Source organism: Triplophysa dalaica, chromosome 10 (assembly GCF_015846415.1).
Source record: "Triplophysa dalaica isolate WHDGS20190420 chromosome 10, ASM1584641v1, whole genome shotgun sequence".
Taxonomy (NCBI): domain Eukaryota; kingdom Metazoa; phylum Chordata; class Actinopteri; order Cypriniformes; family Nemacheilidae; genus Triplophysa; species Triplophysa dalaica.
In genome coordinates this window covers 21,003,081-21,023,796 of record NC_079551.1, presented here as the reverse complement: position 1 = coordinate 21,023,796, position 20,716 = coordinate 21,003,081, and the positions used below count along the sequence as shown (strand labels likewise).

Sequence of the window (20,716 nt, the reverse complement as noted above, 5' to 3'; positions counted from 1 at the left end):
GCGGTATTAGTTTAAGCAGACTGTGTTTCTCTATTGTTGTGACTTAGATGAAGATCAGAACACATTTTATGACCAATTTATGAAGAAATCCAAGTAAGCCCAAAGGGTTCACATACTTTTTCTTTCAACTGTATATATATATATATATATATGCACTGTATGTGTTTTATATAATGCCTGGAGTCCACAGTGTCTTATTTATCTATACTAAGGAATGTCTTTACAACAGTGTATTAAAGCTCATTAAAAGGAAAGAAGGAGATGGGAACCAGCAAACATTTGATAAAGTAGCAACAAAGTAAAAAGACAGCCGGCAGCCCCTCACGGACCACTGCCGGTGAATAACACAAACCACAACTAAAATCCAGGCCTGGTCCTCTCTCATTGACAGTCCGGTCGCTCGTCCTCTTATGCTCCCGATCTCCTCTGTGATATGAGACCGGTGCGCGTACAGCTGACGCTCATTATCACTCACTCACCGGCCTCGACTCACGGTCTCGTTCCGCCTACTTCACTACAATCAGTTTGAAAAACTTCATGTGTTTGGTTGAGCACTCAAATTGTAGCCGCGTTTCAGGGGTCTAATAACAAACCTTTTGTAACGGGTTATAAAATACTAGTTTTTTAATTTAACAGTATCTGGTAACAAAATGGAAATGTATGTATAAGCTGATGTCATACGCATGCATATGTTCAGTCTATAAACATGTGCCATAATATGTACAGTGTGTTTGCTGGCATGTGATGTTTCTTTACAAGGGTTTTCCCTATTTTATGTTGGCTTTATGAAACCAAATCGATTGATTTAACAAAATAAGCCTGGCTTATTTCGTAATCACCCACAGCACATCATTTTACCAGATAAAAAGACGGCCAGGGTCACAGCTAGGTCTTGGTTTGGGGGTGGAGGGGTTTGTGTGGGTAGGAATTCAAGGAGGGGGGCAGAGGATTCCTCCAACATAGCATGAACTTCATTTTCTATTTGACCATTTTACTGCATGCATCACACAGGCAAGTTTTTTTTAAACTTAAAACCTGACTTTAAAATATTATTTTATCGTATTTCATTTTGTATCTATTTTATTTCACATCAGTGCTTCTTGTTTCTTTAACTCATCTAGTATTGCTTCATTCACAGACATTACGGACACAGACCAAGCATTCTGAAACCACATCCTTATTTCTTCTACAAAGAATGGGTGTGTGAAACAACAAGGTCTGAAAATTACACCCAAAAAAACCTGAACAACAACAAGGGGTGTCATAAATGCACAAAGGATGCCACTGATTGCATGCAACACCTTTCAACACAGGCAAGTTATTTTTAAAGCTTAACTAAACCTTACCAAGTCATAAAAACACACCATTATAAACTTTGTTTGGGACATATTGATAAGAAAGACAGACCCCTAGTTTCATGTTGGGTTACGAGACAGACACCCGCTGTAAGTCGTGCAGGATGGGACCAACATTTTGCCAGGTGGTGTGGGGTAAGATAGGCGAGACATCACCCCAGGAACCAGAGCAAGACTTTTATAAACTTTTTAACTTGATCTTAGAAGAAACATCACACGCATTAACATTTAATTTCTCTCTCTCTCTAATAAACTAATCACCCACATCAGATAGACTTCACACAGGGGTTGGGAGACATGTCTGAAAGCATTGTCTTGGTCTGGGGATGGGGATGGGATGTCTTGTGTGTGTGGGAAGGAAGGGGGGACAGAGAATCCTCCAACATAGCTGGAACTTCATTGTTAACAACTGACTGCATGCATCACACTTCAACACAGGCAAGTTATTTTTAAACTTAACACCTGACTTCAAAATGTTTAATCTTATTTCAGTTAAACAATATTTATCTATCATCAGTGCTGCTTAATTCTTTAACTCATTTTGTGTCATTTCATCCATAGAGATTATGGTCAAAGACCAACCATTCTGAAAAAAGTTCATAATGTTTTAAGAAATGTCATTTGATCACTATATATCTATTTTATTAAACATCAGTGCTTCTTAATTTCTTTAACTCATCTTTTATAGCTCTCATTCACAGGAGGTCAGAGACCAAGCATTCTCAAACCAATTCCTTATGTCTTCTGCAAAGAAGGAGGGTGTGAGGCAGCGAGGTCTGGACATTATATATTTTTTTCCTGAACAACAACAAAGGGTTCATAAATGTACACAGGATGTACGGTCAAAGGTCATAATCATAAACCTAGCAGAGGGTCATAAATTATGGGTAATAAATCACGTTTTGACACACTGTGTATCATATTTTCTTCTACCATCAATTCAACTGGCCTCAGAATGACTTAAAGTATGGCACAATTTCTACAACATGTCCCCGGCGGGCCCTCAAAATCTTCTACCATGGGTATGTATGTGTTTGGAGGATGTTCTTTGTCAACATTATCATCGAGTTCTGAAGAGGGATTGGCTGAAAGATCCACAGTAACATTTGAAGTTGTAATGGTCTGAGGTGTGAGACTGCTTGGTGGAGTCAGAGGTTGATTGTAAACATTCACAGGGTGTTCTGGAAAGAGACTAGCTGAAAAATGCAAAGAAACATCCAAAAAATCTGCCTGAAACGTCTTAAAATTCATTTTCCTGATGATCATGAGCAGGCCTCTGGAAATCCGGAATGTGGCATCTGGATCATAGTTTGAAATGTCTTTGTGTTGAGTCACATAAACGTTTTCAATCCAGTCGTCGTCATCCAGACTGATAATAATGCGGTCCGTATTGCTGTCGTTCTTACAGCGAGAATAGTCTTCTGAGACATATGAAGGAAGTTGATCAGCTCCTTGTGAATTTAGATTTCCAACCACATAGTATGTGATATCTACATCTGGTAGAAGTCTTTCACCATACTGATCATATCTGTTTTCAAAATGGTGAAAACCAAAATATCCCTTGTCTGGGTCATATTTAGAGCGCATTTCATTATTGGTATCAAAATTAATGCACTCATTGGCAAACCAGTACAAGAGTTTAAGACCATGTCTGGGCCAAGGTCGACCAAACCCAGAGCGTCTCAGATGTGCAATTTCATTAATTGTTTCCATTATCTTTTTCCTGAGGGGGAGAGATGAAAATCAATATTATAAATAAGGATGCGAGATTACCTGGTTAACCTGTTTATGTTTTAGACTTTATGAAAATGTGACCGTATTTATATATCCATGTTGTGTTCTCTGTGTCCAAATGTAACTTAAACTGTAAACACTACAGCCTGCTAGATAGTGTTCATTTAACATCATATAAATATGATTTCCTCCAGAATGATCTGAATCTATTGAATCTATCTGTGAATTCGCTGTTCAGACTTGGATCAAGTTCGAATCTCAAACCACTTATGTTAGTAAAGACACAGCCAACATTAGGAAAAGCTAATTTACAACACCAACTTTAAGCATGTATCTAGTCTGTTCCTCCCCATTTCCTTGAATGAGTTAAACCAACTACATACAGTTTTAATTTGAAAACAGATAAAAAGATTCTAGTACTAACCTAGAAGTGCTAACACATATACTGTATGTGTTTAAATATACTATTTTAATGTTTCTATATAGAAAATAGAGTTAACAAAGAGAAAGCATCTCAATGTCACCGTATTTTGTAATTGGAAAAAGGACTGGGAAACTAAATCACTCAGGTGAAAGTTGTTTTCTGTTTTTAACACTAACTTTACTTTAGATGATAATATTTATTATGGTTCAAACAGTGTTTTCATATCACAGGTTTTCATCAGTTGCTTTGTGTAAAATTTGTGTACTCATTCATGTGGCCTCATCTTTTTTGTTAGTGAAATCTTGTTTCTGTTCGTTTGATTCATTTATCAGTTCACAAATAGATATTTTTAAAGCAAAGTAATTAATGTGATTAGAAAAGGGAGGAAATGAGATCATACCTTTGTATGGCAGCGGAATAAAAATGTTCTAGCTGTAGACAAGAATACTTTACGATCAACTTCTGCTGGAACAGAAACTTAACCACCAAATATTCTGGATGTGAATGGTCTAAGGTTAGAGTTATAATTCAGCTCCCCTAAGTATATCCACTGGTGTTCCACAAGGATCTATTCTGGGTCCTTTACTTTTTACATTGTACATCAATGATCTTCCATCCGTCTGTCCTAACACTAACATTCAAGTGTATGCAGATGACACTGTCATCTAAATAAACGGAAGTAGTGTGTCACAAGCTGCAAATGAACTAACAGAATCCTTGGTTCATGTTGTAACTTGGCTAGAACAATGCTGCTTACAGTTAAACACCTCTAAAACAGTGTGTTTGTTTTTAGGGTGACCTTTTAACATTCTGTCAAGGGTCAGCAGATGAAAAATAGTATTTTGGGCTAATTCTGGCACGTTTACAATTATGTTTATTTACGTGCATTGCCCCTGTAAATAAAATAAAAAATAAATAGAATTAAGGTTACAAGAGTCAGGGCTAAAAGTTTTCCTGCACCGTGCCAGATCTCAGGCTTGCGGCTCTTGACCTTGAAAAAAAAAAATTACTTATAAAAAATATTACATTTAATAAGCTTTTTGAAATCAGTTCACGTTCACAAGTTCGCCTACCAGTGGTATGACGCCAATCACTCTCAACCAAAAAACATTACCAGCCAATCAGAATTCAAATGGGGCGGGTCTGGGTTGCCGAGTGGAGAGAATGTTATCAAGCGAACAGTCGGCAGGATCGATAAGTTATAAGTTATAGACAAGGGGATCGAACGGAAAGGAAAGACTGACAGTGTGTTTGGTGACAATGCAGAGTCGTGGTGTCTAACCTGTTCTTCTGACGGATATACTGTCAATCACAATGAAGAGAGAACAACTGTTCGTTCAGACTCCAGCAACAGAGTAGGAGTGTATCTGAACTGGCCCACTGGAACTCTGTCCATTTACAGCATCTCTGACATGCACACACTGAGACACTTACACACATTTAACACAACATTCACTGAACCTCTTTATGCTGGAATTGGTCTTTATTTTCTTACATCAGCATCACTCTGTTAAAAGATCTAGAGTACAGCAAGTTAAATGGAATTGTTTAACACATATCAACACTAATGTTAATTTTTTATTGTTATTACAGTTAAAGTGATTTACAAACAAACAATGTTAATTGTTTCACATGCAATTAAATAAATTATATTTATATTGGATATAATGTATATTTCACATATACTGTCAGTGGCAGTCCGTCTATTGTAAATTAAATAAATAGGGACAGCATATCATCGCTATCGGACTGAAACCCCATACCCTCCACATTTCTTTTTTCGAATCTATTTCTATCCTCATTACTATTTAGTCACCCTTATCTGTGGGTTTAAGCCACCGGGGGGTTCAAATTTCTTAGGCTCCCCACATTCAGGATATGTGAGGCATGCTTGATTTTAACCAATAAAAAGCTACAGTTTTTAAGCCCTTAATCATTTTTAGCCTGTAAAACTATCCCTGTTTCCAAAATCACCGACTTTCATACTATATAGCAGGCGAATTTCGAAAGTAATTTGAATAAAAAATAGCGCAAACCTTTCAAGAAAACTAAATGTTGCAGGCAGATTTATGTTTTCAAACGTAAGCACCGATACAGGAATTTCTTTATACTAAATTATGTTTTTATCATTGCCATGTAGAGGTTGTGATTACTACGTCATAGGTCAAATTGGCTCCTGTATGAACTATCGCTTATTGCTCCTAAACTCTTTGTAAGTCGCTTTGGATAAAAGCGTCTGCTAAATGTCTAAATGTAAATGTAAATGTCAATAGAATACGGGTCACATGACAATAAAACGTGGCGGATAGTTAGGTAGTTATTTAAATTCAGTACGTGTTGTCACAGTATGCGATTTTAGACACAGCTTAGGTCTTATGTTAGCATCTATTCAACTAGCCTCAGAATAACTTAAAGTATGGCACAATATCTCCAACATTTCCAAGGCATAGGCAGGTCCTCAAGATCTTCTTCCATCAAGATAATAGTGTCAGGGATTTCTGCAATTGGAGGAGGTTCTTTGTCATCATTTTCAATGAGTTCTGAAGAGAGATTGGATGAAAGATCCACGGCAACATTTGAAATTGGGATGGTCTGAGGTGTTTGACTGCTTGGTGGAGTAGTCAGAGGTTGAAAGTGAACATTAACAGGGTGTTCTGGAAAGATACTAGATGAAAAATCCTCAGCAACACATGAAATAGAGATACATGGAGAAGGAGGTGTGTGATGGCTTATACGTATCGGGGAAGCTGCCTGAACAGATCTCTGAAACATCTCTAAAGTCTTTCTCCTGATGATCATGAGCAGGCCTCTGGAAATCCGGAAAGTGGCATCTGGATCATAGTTTGAATTGTCGATGTGTTTAGTCACAAAAACTCTTTTAATAAACCTGTCATCGTCCACGCTGACAATGATCCGGTCTGTATTGCTCTCGTCATCAGAGGTAGAATAGTCTTCTGAGACATATGAAGGAAGTTCATCAGCTCCTGTTGAATTAAGATTGCCAACCACGTAGTATGGGAATTTTACAGTCGGTAGAATTTTAACACCATTTTCATTGTATCTGTTCTCAAAATGGTGAAAACCAAAATCTCCATCGGCTGGGTCGCATTCAAACTCCATTTTATTCTTTTTGTCAAAAGAAATGAATTCTTTGGCCATCCAGTGCAGGAGTTTAAGACCATGTCTGGGCCAAGGTTGTCCAAACCTAGAGTCTCTCAAATGGGCTATTTCATTTAGTGTTTTCACCCTTTTCATTTTACCTGAGAAGGAGAGATTAATATTGATATTATAAATAAATATTCAAGAAAACTCAATGTCGTAGACTTTGTGAAAATATGACAGTATCTACATATTGTGTTCTTTGTCTCCAAATGTAACTTATACTGTAAAACACTACAGTCTGCGAGACAGTGGTAATTCAACGTCAAATAAATATGATGTCCTGAATGAATTTTGATTTGGCTGTTCAGACATGAATCAAATACAGAATCTCAAACCATTTATGTTAGTAAACACAGTCAACAGTAAGTACGCTAATTTACAACACCAACTTTAAGCACGTGACTAGTCTGTTCCTACCCATTTCCTTGAACAATTAAAAAATGTATTTAAAATTCTAAATAGAAAATAGAGTAGACAAAGAAAGAGTACCTTCATTGTCACTGCAAAGCATTTTGTAATTGGAAAAAAACCTGGGAAACTAAATCACTCACTATAATGTATAACTAAAATTATTTTGGATTAAGTTTTTACCAACATTTTTACCATGTTAACAGCACAGATTTGAACATTGGGTGGTTCAAATACCCATGTGAGATCTCTCTTCAAATTCTTTAAGCATTTGTTTTTAGTTTAAGTGCATGATTTTTGATAGTCAGGTAAGGGCCATTTTCAGGATTGTCACATCCATAACGCTACATATTCTTCATAAATGGACGCATGAAAATTATGTTCTATAAAGAGGCATCCCTCCGTTCATGGGGTATTATTGCTTCAGGATTGTGCATTTTATTTAACAGAAATCCTACAAAGTTTGTCTTCTCCCAAAAACAACTTCCTTTTTTTTGTCACATCCATAATGCATTGTAACACAGTTCAAAGTAGGGAAGGAAGGAGGCGGGAACCGGCGAACATTCAATAAAGTTTAATAAAATAAACGAACAAAAACACACAAGTAAAAGTCCGGCAGCCACCTCACGGTCACCTCATGTGCCGAAAACACACTCCCTGCCAGATAATGCAACCCCTCCCCACCATTGTTGATAGATTCTAAATATCAGAAAAATATTAGTCTATGCACAAGTTTTCTGTTTTAAAAAAGGGAAATAAACCTGCGTTATGGACGTGACAAAAAAGGAGACCGTTTTTGAGGATCAGCATACTTCAAAAGATTTCTGTGAATAAAAATGTACAAAGCAGAAGCTATAATACACAACAAATGAAGAAGGGATTCCTCTTTATAGAACAACACGTCTTCATTCGTGAGGAATGGATTTGATAATCCTCAAAATGGCACTTACCAGACTGGAAAATCATGCAATAAAACAATAGTTCAAAAACCTCAAGAGAGACCACACAAATGTATTTAAATCACCAAATTGTGACATCGGTTCTGTCAGTATAGTAAAAACCTTTGGTAAAAATTCAATTTCCTCATTTTAAGGTTTACATTTGCATGGAATTGCCCTAGTATAAAAGAGAGTAAATGAGATCATACCTTTGGCAACCATCATATGAATGTTGGTGTTTCTTGTAAGTGGCTTTTTTTCTATCTGAAGACAATGAAAATTTGATGATCAACTCACTCCTGAAACAAAAACTTAACCTTGAACCATACACACCCGAAATGTTTTCGTATTATTTGCATACAAAGAAATGAGTGCGTACATTAATGTATGTACTACACAGTGCTCCAAATTATATCACCATGTTGAGTCCTTTTGAGGTGCAGTTTCATTTAACACATAGAATACAAAAGGACTGAAATTGACTTCTATTTAAACCGAAAGCATACAGGTTTTCTCGGAAGGTCTGTATTCCAATGAGATATTTCAAATCAATGTTTAATGTTCAACAATGGGATAAGTAGCCATGTAATAGACGTGATAATATACAGCCAAAAAGGTTGTTATTGTAAAATAAACCTTCACAGTGTGATCAGGACCCAAGGCAAAGCTGACTTTTATCCCTTACTCATTTTAGTGTTAGATTACAAATAGGTTCAAATCCAGGTTGTTTGTCAGCATCTCTTGTTCTTTTGAGTATATATGAGCAGTGTGATGAGATCCATTGAGCTTTCCTCACAGCTGTGTGTGTACCATTAACATAGTGCCCTTAACTGAAATAAGATTAAATACTTTATATCAATTCTAATTCATTCAATATATATAAGAAAACACAGTTCAATGAAACATAAAGCTATAGTGTTGGGAATAGGGTAGTGATCTAATAAGATTAGATCAAATTAATTATAGGCTAGCATTGAAATAAATTGATTTGTATGGCTGTGTGCTTTACTGTTTGAACAAGAACATGACACTCATACCCAATTGTAAAAGCCTAAATTGAAAACTCCATAGAAACACCACACCCACACTGGTGTCTTGTTTTCATATCTTTAAAAGTCTGTTTTGTGACTCTACGGCTACGGATGGTTGTCAAAATAAGGTTTGATCTCCTTTACTATTTTCTGTGATTCAATGTTTCTTTTGTATTGAGACAGATTTTAGTAAAAATGTAGATGAAATCGCTGAAATTAGCAAAATAAATTATACAATTTTGATAAGAGGCTGTGTGAAAGAGTTCAGGAATATTACACACCAAGCAGTTGTTGCAAATTTCTAATGCAAAAAAAGCTGCACATGTACTTAAAGAGTATTATAAGGCTGGTAAGAGTTTCGCTTTTCCACCTAATATGCTGCACTATACTAATCAAAAATAAAAACGATGTTACGTATTTATTCATTAGAGACAAATTCGCAAAAATGATTATAAAAGTAGATGCTATCTCTGTTTCCCTATTTTGCATAATTATTCAAACATTAATGCTACTCATCTCTCCTCCTAAGGTTAAAGACAATGGTGAAAACAATAAATGAAATAGCCCATCTGAGAGATAGGTTTGGTCGACCTTAGCCCAGACAGGGTAGTAAACTCTTGTATTGGATGGCCAATGAATGCATTTCTTTTGATAACAATAATCAAATGCACTCTGAATGCAACCTAACCAAGGAAGATTTCATTTTTCCTCGTTTTAAAAACAGATATGATGAATACGATGATAAACTTCTACTAGATGTGAACCTCCCATACTACATGGTTGGCAATCTTAATTCACCAGGAGCTTTCTTCATATGTCTTAGAAGCTAATTCTAATTATGCTGACAACAGCAATACAGACCGGATCATTGTCAGCATGAAGAATTACAAGTGGATTGAACGTGTTAATGTGACTCTACAGATCGACAATTCAAACTATGATACAAACTCAGGTATCCAGATTTCAAGAAGATTTCTCATTATAATCAGAAGCATGAACTTGGTAGATGTTTTGTGGAAAAGAGGTAATTCTACCAGGCCGCCTGTTTGTGTGAAACCATTCAGCTATCACAGGCCTGTGACTCCAACTTCAAATGCTGCTGTGGTTTCTCCAGCCAGTCCTCCACCATTGCAGCAAGACGCTGAAAAAGAACCGCCTGCTATGGCACAGACTGATGACACCACCATCCAGATTGAGCAAGATATTTACACACTCAAAACACAAGTTTCAAAGAACCCACCCATCAAGGTGAAGGGATTTGAGATACGGGATAAGTGCGTCATACTTTAGGTTTTCTTTCAAAATTCCAATGGTATCATTTATAAAACTTTCCATAGAGTTTTTTCTGTAAAGTGTGCTTAAGTACCAAATGATAATTTTGCATATGCACAAAACCCTTCCGATTTATCCACCAGAACCTGCTTAAAATTGCCCTTCTAAGTCCCAGCAGGAAGAAAACGTGCACACATGTACTTTGTTCACTCAATCTCGTCCCCAATAAAACCATATACTGTAGAAAGCTTAGAATACTTAGTTTTACGATGCATAATGTCATCTGCATATCATTCCCATATGCTTATGGAAAATAATCCATGTGACAGTAAAAACTGGCTGTTGTTCTCCCTAGAAATATTTTCATATATATTTTTATATATATTTTCTCAGAACAAAAGTTTTTAGTTCAAGAAGAATGACTGTTTCATGCACATCACACTCCTGGCTCTCATTAAAAGATTCAAATATTGAAAATTAATAGTTACCTTCATTAGAATGTTTGTTAAAAGTATCATAGAAGGAATGAAATCTTTATTCATTTAATTTCCGAGATATTTAAATACTGAAAATGAATGTATGTTAAAAATATTATTTTTTCTAGGGCAAAAAGGGGGGTTTGTTTTGCATAAAAAAACAGTCCATACATAAATTTATTGAATTTATATCTGGGTTAGGATATATTCTATTCTCTACCCGAACACCTAAACCTAATAATCACACAAACATGTGCAAGACATAAGATTTGAAATGAAACAGTATTTGACCAAATTATGAGCCTTTTTATTTAGTGAGGCCAGTAAAATGTCATCAGAAATCGGTTGTAATGATAATTCACAGTCCTACTGAGGTCATTGGACCCTCAAAAATATATAGCAAAACAAATCACACACACCAAGGTCCCCTCTAGATAGGAAGACACGTACACACACACACACACACACACACACAAAGTGATTTAGTACTTTTTTTAATTCAATTGTGGCTAGTACCATATGAAGATACATTTCATTAAGTGGTAATAATAATAATGATTAACAATAATTCATAATCATAAATATTAATAATTCGCATAAATAGAAATAACAGGGAACAACAACAATAATCATGTAGATGTATCTTCATATACGTATAAATATCTGTATATTTACTTTCACTTTTCTGTCGGAAGTGACTTTTCCCGCTAAAAGGCTGGAACTTCATAAATTAAAGTCTCCGTCTAACTGCAGCGTACAGCTTTAAAGTAGACAAACGGTATAACAGGGACTCTTATTTTGAAAGATTGTTCCTTGGTTGTTTCCTATTCGTAAGATTTGTCATCATCGCTTCTCACTACTACACACGTCCTGCTGTTAGATGCGAAACATTACAGGTAGTTTATGCTCTTTTCAGTCTTATGTTGTTTTCTAACTAAGTCGTGTGCTTGTTTACACCCGACAGTTCATATAAACGTGTTTGTATTGACATATATCACCGTCGGTGTATAAAAAGAGCTTTGCAGTACACTCGAGTTAAATCCATAATGGTTGTGAAATTAGTATTTCACGTTAAATATATTTTATTAGTGAGGTGTAACTACGATGCTACGAATTGTATAAACATGTTTACCAGCTTTTTAAGAATCATATGTGAAATTTAGTGTATTGCAAGAAGAAACAATTTTTAAAAATGGGGACAACCAAATATCATATCATAAGATATTATCATATCAAGTTAGTTTAAAAAGGATTAATATGAAACGTGTTTTCCAGTATTCTTCATCCGATGAACATTTTGAAACTCAAGCTAAAATAATAAAATATTCAAAACATACATTTATGCATATTCAAAAAGGGATTGTGTATGAGTGCAACGATGGTATAGAAATACAATTGAAGTGATTATGAAAATAATGAACTTAATTTCTCTCCAGATATTTATAAACATGTCAAAGACTGTGAAGGAGGAGATCTCAGACGTGTCTCCAGTCTTATTTCTAGACACAAGTGGACAACAGATGCGGTTCTTTTTAAGACCTGGCCCCACCAAAGAACAAATTGCCCCGCTTGTTACCATAGGAGGTGGTAAAATGTGTCGCATTCAAGAGCATAGTGCCATTTTACTAGCCGACCCCAAGGATGCAAGTAGTGCAATGACAAGCACTGGACAAACCTATATCTCCATTCAATACATCAGAGATTGTGTAGAGCAGAACCAGCTGTTAGATATGGGTGGGTACGTCATTGATGGTGGGCCTTCGAAAAAGACAAGGAGTTCTACTCAAAATCAAGGAAACGGACGGTTGAGCTACTCAGCAGAAGATGACGCTGCTATATTGAGGTTTATAGAAAAGCGACAAAGTGAAGCGAAAGGCATCCTGGTTTGGAAAGAAATGCAGAACAAAAAGGTCACCAAACACTCCTGGCAGTCCATGAAAGACCGCTTTAAACGACACATTCAGTTTAAGCTTATAGAAAAAAACTTGGAGAAATGTTCTAGTGTGGCATCTAAAAGAAAAGCCCTTGCTTTCAAAGGCAGTTCGATGAATACAGAGAATGTCTCTCAAACCTCCTCGAGCGATGAATCTTCTCAAAAGTCACCTGAGAAGTCCGTTGTTGTCTCGGACTCCACACAAGTGGTTGGGGAGACCAGCTTGTGTCCAGCCGATGTCTCCAATCCTCAGCCTTCTCCTGATAGAGCTAGTTCACCTCCAGATGTTGCTGAAGCAGCTGAGGAACCTCAACATGGTTTGAGTGATGCTGGTCAGCAGGAGTCTTGCCTCCAGGTCCAAGAACAGGAAACAACAAATGAAGAACAACAAAGTCCACTTCAGCCAAGTCCTGAAACGTCCAAAAGACCAAGACTAGATGGTGATTGTGATGAACATGGTCCAGAAGGTAACATTCCTTTTAAAATGCATTATGATTTCTCTTAAAATAATTACTTTCACCAGTACAAAGTGACTTAAGCTTTTTGTGTGTATACAAGTTATTTTTCAATGTGACTGTCTAGTGCCAATGCCGTAATAATTAAAGACAATATTTAATGTTAAAAGTTTTGATGTTGAAAAACTTTCAAGCACAGTAATGTTTATTTTTTTAATGTTTGTGGTGATGTGGGTTTGTAAATTCAGAGTCATGTGTAAAAAAAAACCTGTACTTTTTTTAGACTTAGTTTGATTCTAATGTTTCTAATGTGTTTACCATATCGTCCCACTGGGAGGTGCTGTTGAACTCACCCAACAAGCTATTTACAGAAGACATTCTCTTTTTTCTTTAATCTGTTTTTTAGAATCAATCGGACATTGCTCATCTCTCACAGAAACCAGACTAACACCCTGCAAAACCTCCTCACAGGCCACCAAGACACTTGGCATTCTTGCAAGAGCAGCTAGAGAGTTTGAAGATTCTGACGGGGTAAGATGAAACAACTCCATGTAGCTGTTGTCTTAAATACATTACTTTTGTTGAAGAATAGCTTTTTATTATCTTAAGTCAAATCCATGCTGATGGAACCAACTATGACTGACAAAATGATAGATCCTAAGGATCCGGGGATAAGTATTTAGAATATCTGTTTTGTCTCATATAATACACAAACACGGGTTGTTTATAAAAAACTAAGATCTTAAGAACCTTTAACACAGTTTCAGCTGAAAACCATTGGTTATCGACCTTTACGTTTATTATGGAAAATGACCATGACATGCCATGACTGGTTCTGGGTGATCATGTGATAACGTTCATAACAGATTCAAACGAGTATTTGCTTTCATTCTGGCAATGCATTTGTGTGTAAAAGACATTTTGAAAGCTTGTGGATTGCTGTGCAATGTGACCTATAGTGATCGACCACAATGTTCTTTTTTACAACTTACTTGGATACTGAGTATTATTAGATGTCTGCAAACAATGTACTGAATTGTCTCTTCAACAAAATAACGAAAATGTTAGACATGAGTTGTGAATACGTCAAGGGTATTGAAACTGTTATTATGACACTTTATTTACGCTATATTTATACAGAGCTAAAAGGTCACACATTTGTGTTTATATTTGTATTAGGCTGTTTCTAAAAATTTTTTTGGGCAAACAGTTAAGAAATTTTTCTGCTGTTTGCTTTGCAACACACGTAATGCGTTGTTCAGTGCTACTCTTTAGAGAAGACAGTAATACCAGAAAGTGGCCAGATTGATTATAGGTCTTGCTATGTATGTTGACCCTCAATGGTTGTATTTCTACAGATAGATGATGAAAGCGAAGAAGAAGAGGGTCCGAGTGAAGCATCTTCAAAAAAGCCCTCTGACAAACATGAAAGTCCTACAGCACCTGCACGAGAACCAGAAAGTCAAGCTCAGAACGACACTGATGCCCGACAGGGTCCATCAGAAGCCATTTGCAATAGGGCACCACCACCCATACCTGATGATGAACGTCCTGGACCCAGTGGCACAGCTGTGACCTCCAAAATCCATGTATTGAACTCTGAATTACAGGAAGAAGACCACAGCCAGCCGACTCCTGTGGAAATGCTGTCAAGTAGCTTGACGGAAATCAAGCAGCACGTCACGAATTTGATGACAGAAACCAAGAAAGATCTGGTTGAGGTGACCAAGGCGCTGTTGAAGGCCAACGGTGACCTGGCCAGAGCTCAGGTTTATCTGCTTGAGGGATATGATCGTGAGACACATGGACCCCTCTGGACCCCTCTGGATGATGAGATACTCCTTCTAGCTGATCCGTTTGAACTTGTGCATCTTCAGTCAAAATATGGAGAGGAAGACGTGACCATGAGGAGAGCATTTCTTAAGGCTGATGTACACTGAGGGGCTTTGTGAACGAAAAAAAACCAATTAACATTACTAACTGTAGAAGATGTGTAATTTTTCATAAAATGTTCATAGCTTTAACTTACGTTTGTATAAAACAATTAAAGTATTTTTTTATATTTGAGTATGAGTCAGTTTGTTAAATGGGTAGACAAATACACTGTTCACGTGTCATATGGTTTGACAGCAAAAAACAAATGAACAAGGATGCTAAATCTCTCCTATGCTGAAATATAAATATTAACAATATCAAATAATATATTTTTAACAGTTAGTTTACAATTTTTTTGCTGTCACTGTATATGACATATGTACTGTATATAGTCGAGTCATTTAAGTAGAAATAACATAAAATTAGTGTAATGGAATGTGAATGGGGACGTGGAATGGGCGGGGCTTACATAGGCTACCTTGTTGTTTAGGTACTGCGTTTCTAAACAACAGAACTACTTTCTCATTTCTAAATAATACTTTATAAGTATATGGCTGTTAAAGTTTCGAAATGTCTTTGTTTAGGTGTTAGTTATTATCCTGGCAGCATTAAAAGTAACACAGTTCGGTATAAGCAATATCTGATGCTTTTTGCAGCGCTGTTTTGGACTGACCAATCACAGGCAGTTACTTGATACGTAAGTTACTTGTATACAATGCGCTGTGTCGATTTTTTATATTTCTTATACAAGGACATTTGAAATTAAAATCCGTTTATATATTACAGCACAGATAAATATACAATAAGACAAAACGTCCTGAGATTTTAATTCTACTTTCGAAGCCATTTAGAGGCCCCTGCAAAGTCAAATACGGACGTTTAGCCAGCAACAATTTGCTATTTAATAGATTAAATTATTCGCCTTAGACAATTTTGTCCCATACGACGTACCGTAGCGGCGAATTGCTCGGGTTAAATGCATTGGAAGAAAAGCGTTTCCTTACTATTAACTTCTCCTGTGACACAGACAATGTCTCCAGCAGGGGGAGCTTGACGGTCCATCATGTCAAACTACCTCATTCACGCCTATAACTTATTAGTGTTATTTGAGAGACTTGTAACTTAAAAGCACAATCGTTTATTACTAATGAATGTAATGAGCGGAAACTGACAAATACGCTTAAAATCGTTCGAGTATTTCTATGAGAAGAATGATCAAAATGTTTTTACACAAACAAATCTGATTGGTCCATTCTGACCAGCGCTGAGATAAGCCGCAGCTATCACGTGTTAACGCAGACGCTCTGCTTTTCAAACAAAGGTTAGAGAAATGATTAATACATAATGGACGGACACCACATACTTCAACACTAATAAATGCACAATATAACGAGTTTTTATAAATATCTTATTTTAACGTCTTGCCTGACCAATCGCAGATAACTTCCGCGCCACCGAGCCCCGCCCATTGGGAGATCACATTCAATGCTATTGTAGATCTACACCTTTATTGTATTTCTATGTTCAGAGGCAGTGACTGTAGACACATTTAAAGAGGAGAGTCCAATAACATAATCTGCTGATCACAAATAAACACAACACACCAAATCAGTGACGACAGCAGGACATTAAAGAAACAACCATCGGTAATGTCGCTTTATTTCCATACAGTGTATTTAAAATATGATCATAACTGTGCTGGCTGTCACATGCATTCAACACGGAGGGGGAAACACATGAAATATTGTTATTGATGCAGATATTTAGGGCACGTTAGAACATCGACATGTGTTATTAATAGAAGTTATACACGTATAAACGATATCATGTGACCATCATTAGTGTTGGCAGAGAAGTGACTGAAGACTGTATGTATTTATTTTGTGAATGTGTTTTTATGTTTGCCTGAACAGCAGCATGTAAACATTGAAACTACAGCTGCTTTGGGGGCTGGATTGTAGTTAAAAAGTGTTGTCAAAATAACCCTGTCTAGAGTCTGTGTTTTTGTTTATCGTAGGTTTGGATAGATGTGTGTTGTGTGTTGGACATTAAAGAGAACTTGAGCTTTGCTTGTTTTAAATAATAAATAACACACTTAAAGGAACACAACATTCTGTAGTATAACTATGAACTGTACTACGTTTTTAATGTTTTATATGGGTCAAAGGCGAAAAGGGGTTCAAGGATAAAAGCAATAAATGTAATACAGCTTTAATTTGTAAGTTTTCTGTGTAATTTCATTTTCATTTTTCTGAGCAAAAAATTTATAATATACCTTTTCCCCTGATTTACAGTCTTATGGGTCAATTTTTGGAAATTTATATTTTTACACAATATGAAAGCTGAATGAATAAGATTTCTATGGATGTATGAGTTGTAAGAATAGGACGATATGCGGCTGAGATACAACCGCTTAAAACTCTAGATTTCAAGAGTGCAATAAAAATGAAAATATTGAGAAAATTGCCTTTGAAGTTGTTAATCAGGGGCAATGTAGCAGGCCATCCACTCACAAAAACACAGTTTTTATATATTTAAGTTAGGAAATTTACAAAATATCTTCATGGAACATGATCTTTACTTAATATCCTTATGATTTTTGGCACAAAAGAAAAATCGATCTTTTTGACCCATAAAATGTATTTTTTTCTTTACCAAAAATGTTCCCATGCTACTTAAGACTGGTTTTGTGATCCAGGGTCACATATATTTTTTTATACGTTTGCATTTTATGTAAGAACTACAGATTTGTTGGGCAGGTAGCCTCATGCCGTTAAAATCTGTGTTTTTCAAAACAAAAAAGAAATTTGATCTTATGTATGATTGAAACTGAAATAGTAGACATTAATGATGATTTGATTTATTTACATAAACCGGCAAAGATAACAATGAATTCATGTCAAGCCAATATTTCTTTTGCTTTAAATACAGGCCTATAGTTTAGGTTCCAATTCTATAAAGCAAAAATTGAATAGACATTTAGATATTTAAAAAGAAGCACTTATTTGTATCTGTTTTGTGATAACTCTTGACAGTGGTGCTTGTGTGTGAAAAGCTCACCACCACCGTTCTGATGTTGCGTTAAGCAGGATAGTTTCAACCTGCTTTTTAACATAACTTTTGTTATGTGACACCTGCTCAGTACAGATGTTCCGTATCTTATATAATTTGTCTGTTTCTGTCAGATTGGTGATCTATCTATTAGCAGTATGAGCTCAAAGGGTGGCACTGCCCTGCCCCGACGCAACTACCGTCTGACATCTGAAACAGACAAACCTAAAGCTGCAGGTATGTTTATGTGCTAAATGTGCTATACACAAGTGACTTCCAAACAATTGTTATTCCATATGCTTAAGAGTTGTGTTTATGTACTGTGTATGTTTTTTCATATTTTTCAGGTATTGTCAATGAGAAGTTGTTGAGTGATTATTTGCATCATGTGTTTCCTGCGTCCGGTAAGATTGGACCAGCGTCAGCAGCGAACAGGTGGGTTCTGAACTTTCCATTAATCTTCCTGAATTCAGTATATCAGAAATTAAATTGAGTATTTCTTTATTGACTGTAAAATACAACACAGTACTATTAATATGTACCCTATATGTGTCATTCCTGAACATTTTGCACTGATATTGGAATACTATGTAGGGAAGTAATGTATCCGAGTTGTGATCGCAATAATTGACTAGCGACAACTTTTTTATTATGGATGGAATACACTACACAAATTTTTCTCAGACAGACAGATTCATATTTGTGAGGTTTAACAATAAGGTCTATTATGCGTCACGTTTCTCTGTTGAATTCAGCGAAATGTTGTAGAGAATTTTGCATCTGCATCATTCAAGCAAATACACTCCACTGCCTTCATTTCTGAAAAATAGGTGACTGGGGGCATCACCAAGATGGATGAATGAGCTGAATGAGCCAGGTCCTTTTGACATTAAACATTCTGCTTCCCGATTGGCTGGGATTCCTTTGCATCAGTGTGAACGGACAAATTATAGTGCAAATTAGTCTGACAGCTGTGAAACAGCCTTAAACGTGCTACAGTATTACAGAATCTCATGTTTGCATTATCACATCCACAGCAGTTAATTTAATGTGTAAGTAACTGTTTGACCAATGGTCATAAATGATGAATTCATGAAGAAATTAAGTTTGATCTGTTAGTGGGTTGTTCACAAGCTGGTTGAAAGTAGGTTGTGGGTGTCTTGTGTCATGATGGAGGGAACCAGTGGCCCCGTCCCGCTCATTCCCAGCCAGTGTCAGATTACTTCTGTGGATCTATACATAGAGCATGGTGTTAGAGGAGAGAAAGCTGACACTCAGCGTGTGAGCGCTTCAGTGTGTTTACATGTCATCGTGTTTGATCGCTGGCGTCCCCTCAGGTGCAAAGATGAGCATCTCTCAGCACATGACGCGGAGCTAAATCACTGCCTTCTGAGTTTGGATCGCTTAGAATATGAAATACAAAATAGAAGAGGTTTTGAATATACAGCCGTGGAAAAAAATTAAGTGACCATTTGAAAATTATTTTCAGTTTTTCAATGTTTCATTCTCTGAACTACTAACAGTATTTCTCCCAAATAAAAAAAAGTTTATATTTTGAAGAAGAGGATAACTGAAATTATGGGTGGAAAAAACTGAAAAGATGCTCATAATCACTTGAAAGCAATACAACATACATCCTTTTTTATGTGATAACCTGGATTTTTTGTTTTCATGCGACGTGTCATGCTGTCAGTCTTTCATGTTGCTGTTGGATGACTTTGTCACTCCTGCTGTTTGATTTTGTTGAAATTCAACAGACACTTGACAGGAATGGCCACAATACATCTAAAAATACTGGTTAAATGAAAATGTGCAAAAGTGCAATTTTTTTTTTCGTTGGCTGTACTGTATATCTCTATATAATTTGGACGAGCCAAATGAACTCATCTCATGTCATCATTGTTCCCTGTAGAAAAACTCTGACGTTCCAGAACCTTGGAGCCCATCTGGAGAAACTGCTGTCTGAGGATAATTCTTCCGAGGACGGCCATGCTCGGCCATCTTCACATACAGGCTCTCCTGCTGAGTGTAGATCAGATGAACAGAGTGCTCAGGTCACAGGTGCACTTGAGTAAAGATGAGAGGCTGTGTTATATTGTAAATGTTAACAAACGATTTTGAAGTAACCAGTCAGCATTCTGGACCACCGCAATCCTTATTATAATGAGATATGAATTACTTTTTATCATTTTAATTCACCCCAAAATGTCTTGATGATTGAATGCTGAATTACTGTGTTAGCAATTACCATTAGCCAAGCAACGGATTGTTTTTTCATTCATTTTCTGGGATTTGTAAAGTTGTGTTTAGTCATGTATTTGTGTTTGGTTCTGCGCAGATCAGGTGGAAGGCTGTCTCGGACCATCGAGTGTTGTTCTGGATCACAGCAGTGGGTTTGAGGGACTGTTATTTGTTGACGACGACCTCTTAGGGGTGAGAATTTGTATGATCATAATGGTTTAATAGCTTCATCAAGTTGTAAATAGACGTTGGTTGCATCCAAAACGTTTACTTTCTGAGTTAAAAAAAAAGGTAACAGAAATGGATTGGATCATAAAAATGCTTACTGTTAAACACTACGCACCTCCCAAAACTTTCCCAG

The 20,716-nt window shown here is 36.5% G+C and overlaps 2 protein-coding genes across 2 annotated transcripts in view; both read left to right on the top strand.

Moving 5' to 3' along the window:
• Positions 1–11,636: 11,636 nt before the first annotated feature.
• Positions 11,637–15,248, top strand: terf2ip (telomeric repeat binding factor 2, interacting protein). The gene is made up of 4 exons (XM_056759151.1): positions 11,637–11,696; positions 12,237–13,200; positions 13,595–13,719; positions 14,547–15,248. The coding sequence occupies exons 2-4, from the start codon at positions 12,249–12,251 to the stop codon at positions 15,126–15,128; spliced, it is 1,659 nt and encodes a 552-aa protein (XP_056615129.1). The 5' UTR covers positions 11,637–11,696; positions 12,237–12,248; the 3' UTR covers positions 15,129–15,248.
• A 1,338-nt stretch (positions 15,249–16,586) lies between these two features.
• Positions 16,587–20,716, top strand: part of LOC130429807 (E3 ubiquitin-protein ligase RNF123) — a 115,609-nt gene continuing 111,479 nt past the window's right edge. Inside the window, 5 exon segments of the mRNA XM_056758599.1 lie at positions 16,587–16,709; positions 18,249–18,351; positions 18,462–18,549; positions 20,027–20,175; positions 20,453–20,547. Of these exon segments, the coding sequence (XP_056614577.1) occupies positions 18,273–18,351; positions 18,462–18,549; positions 20,027–20,175; positions 20,453–20,547 (411 nt within the window). The 5' untranslated portion in view covers positions 16,587–16,709; positions 18,249–18,272.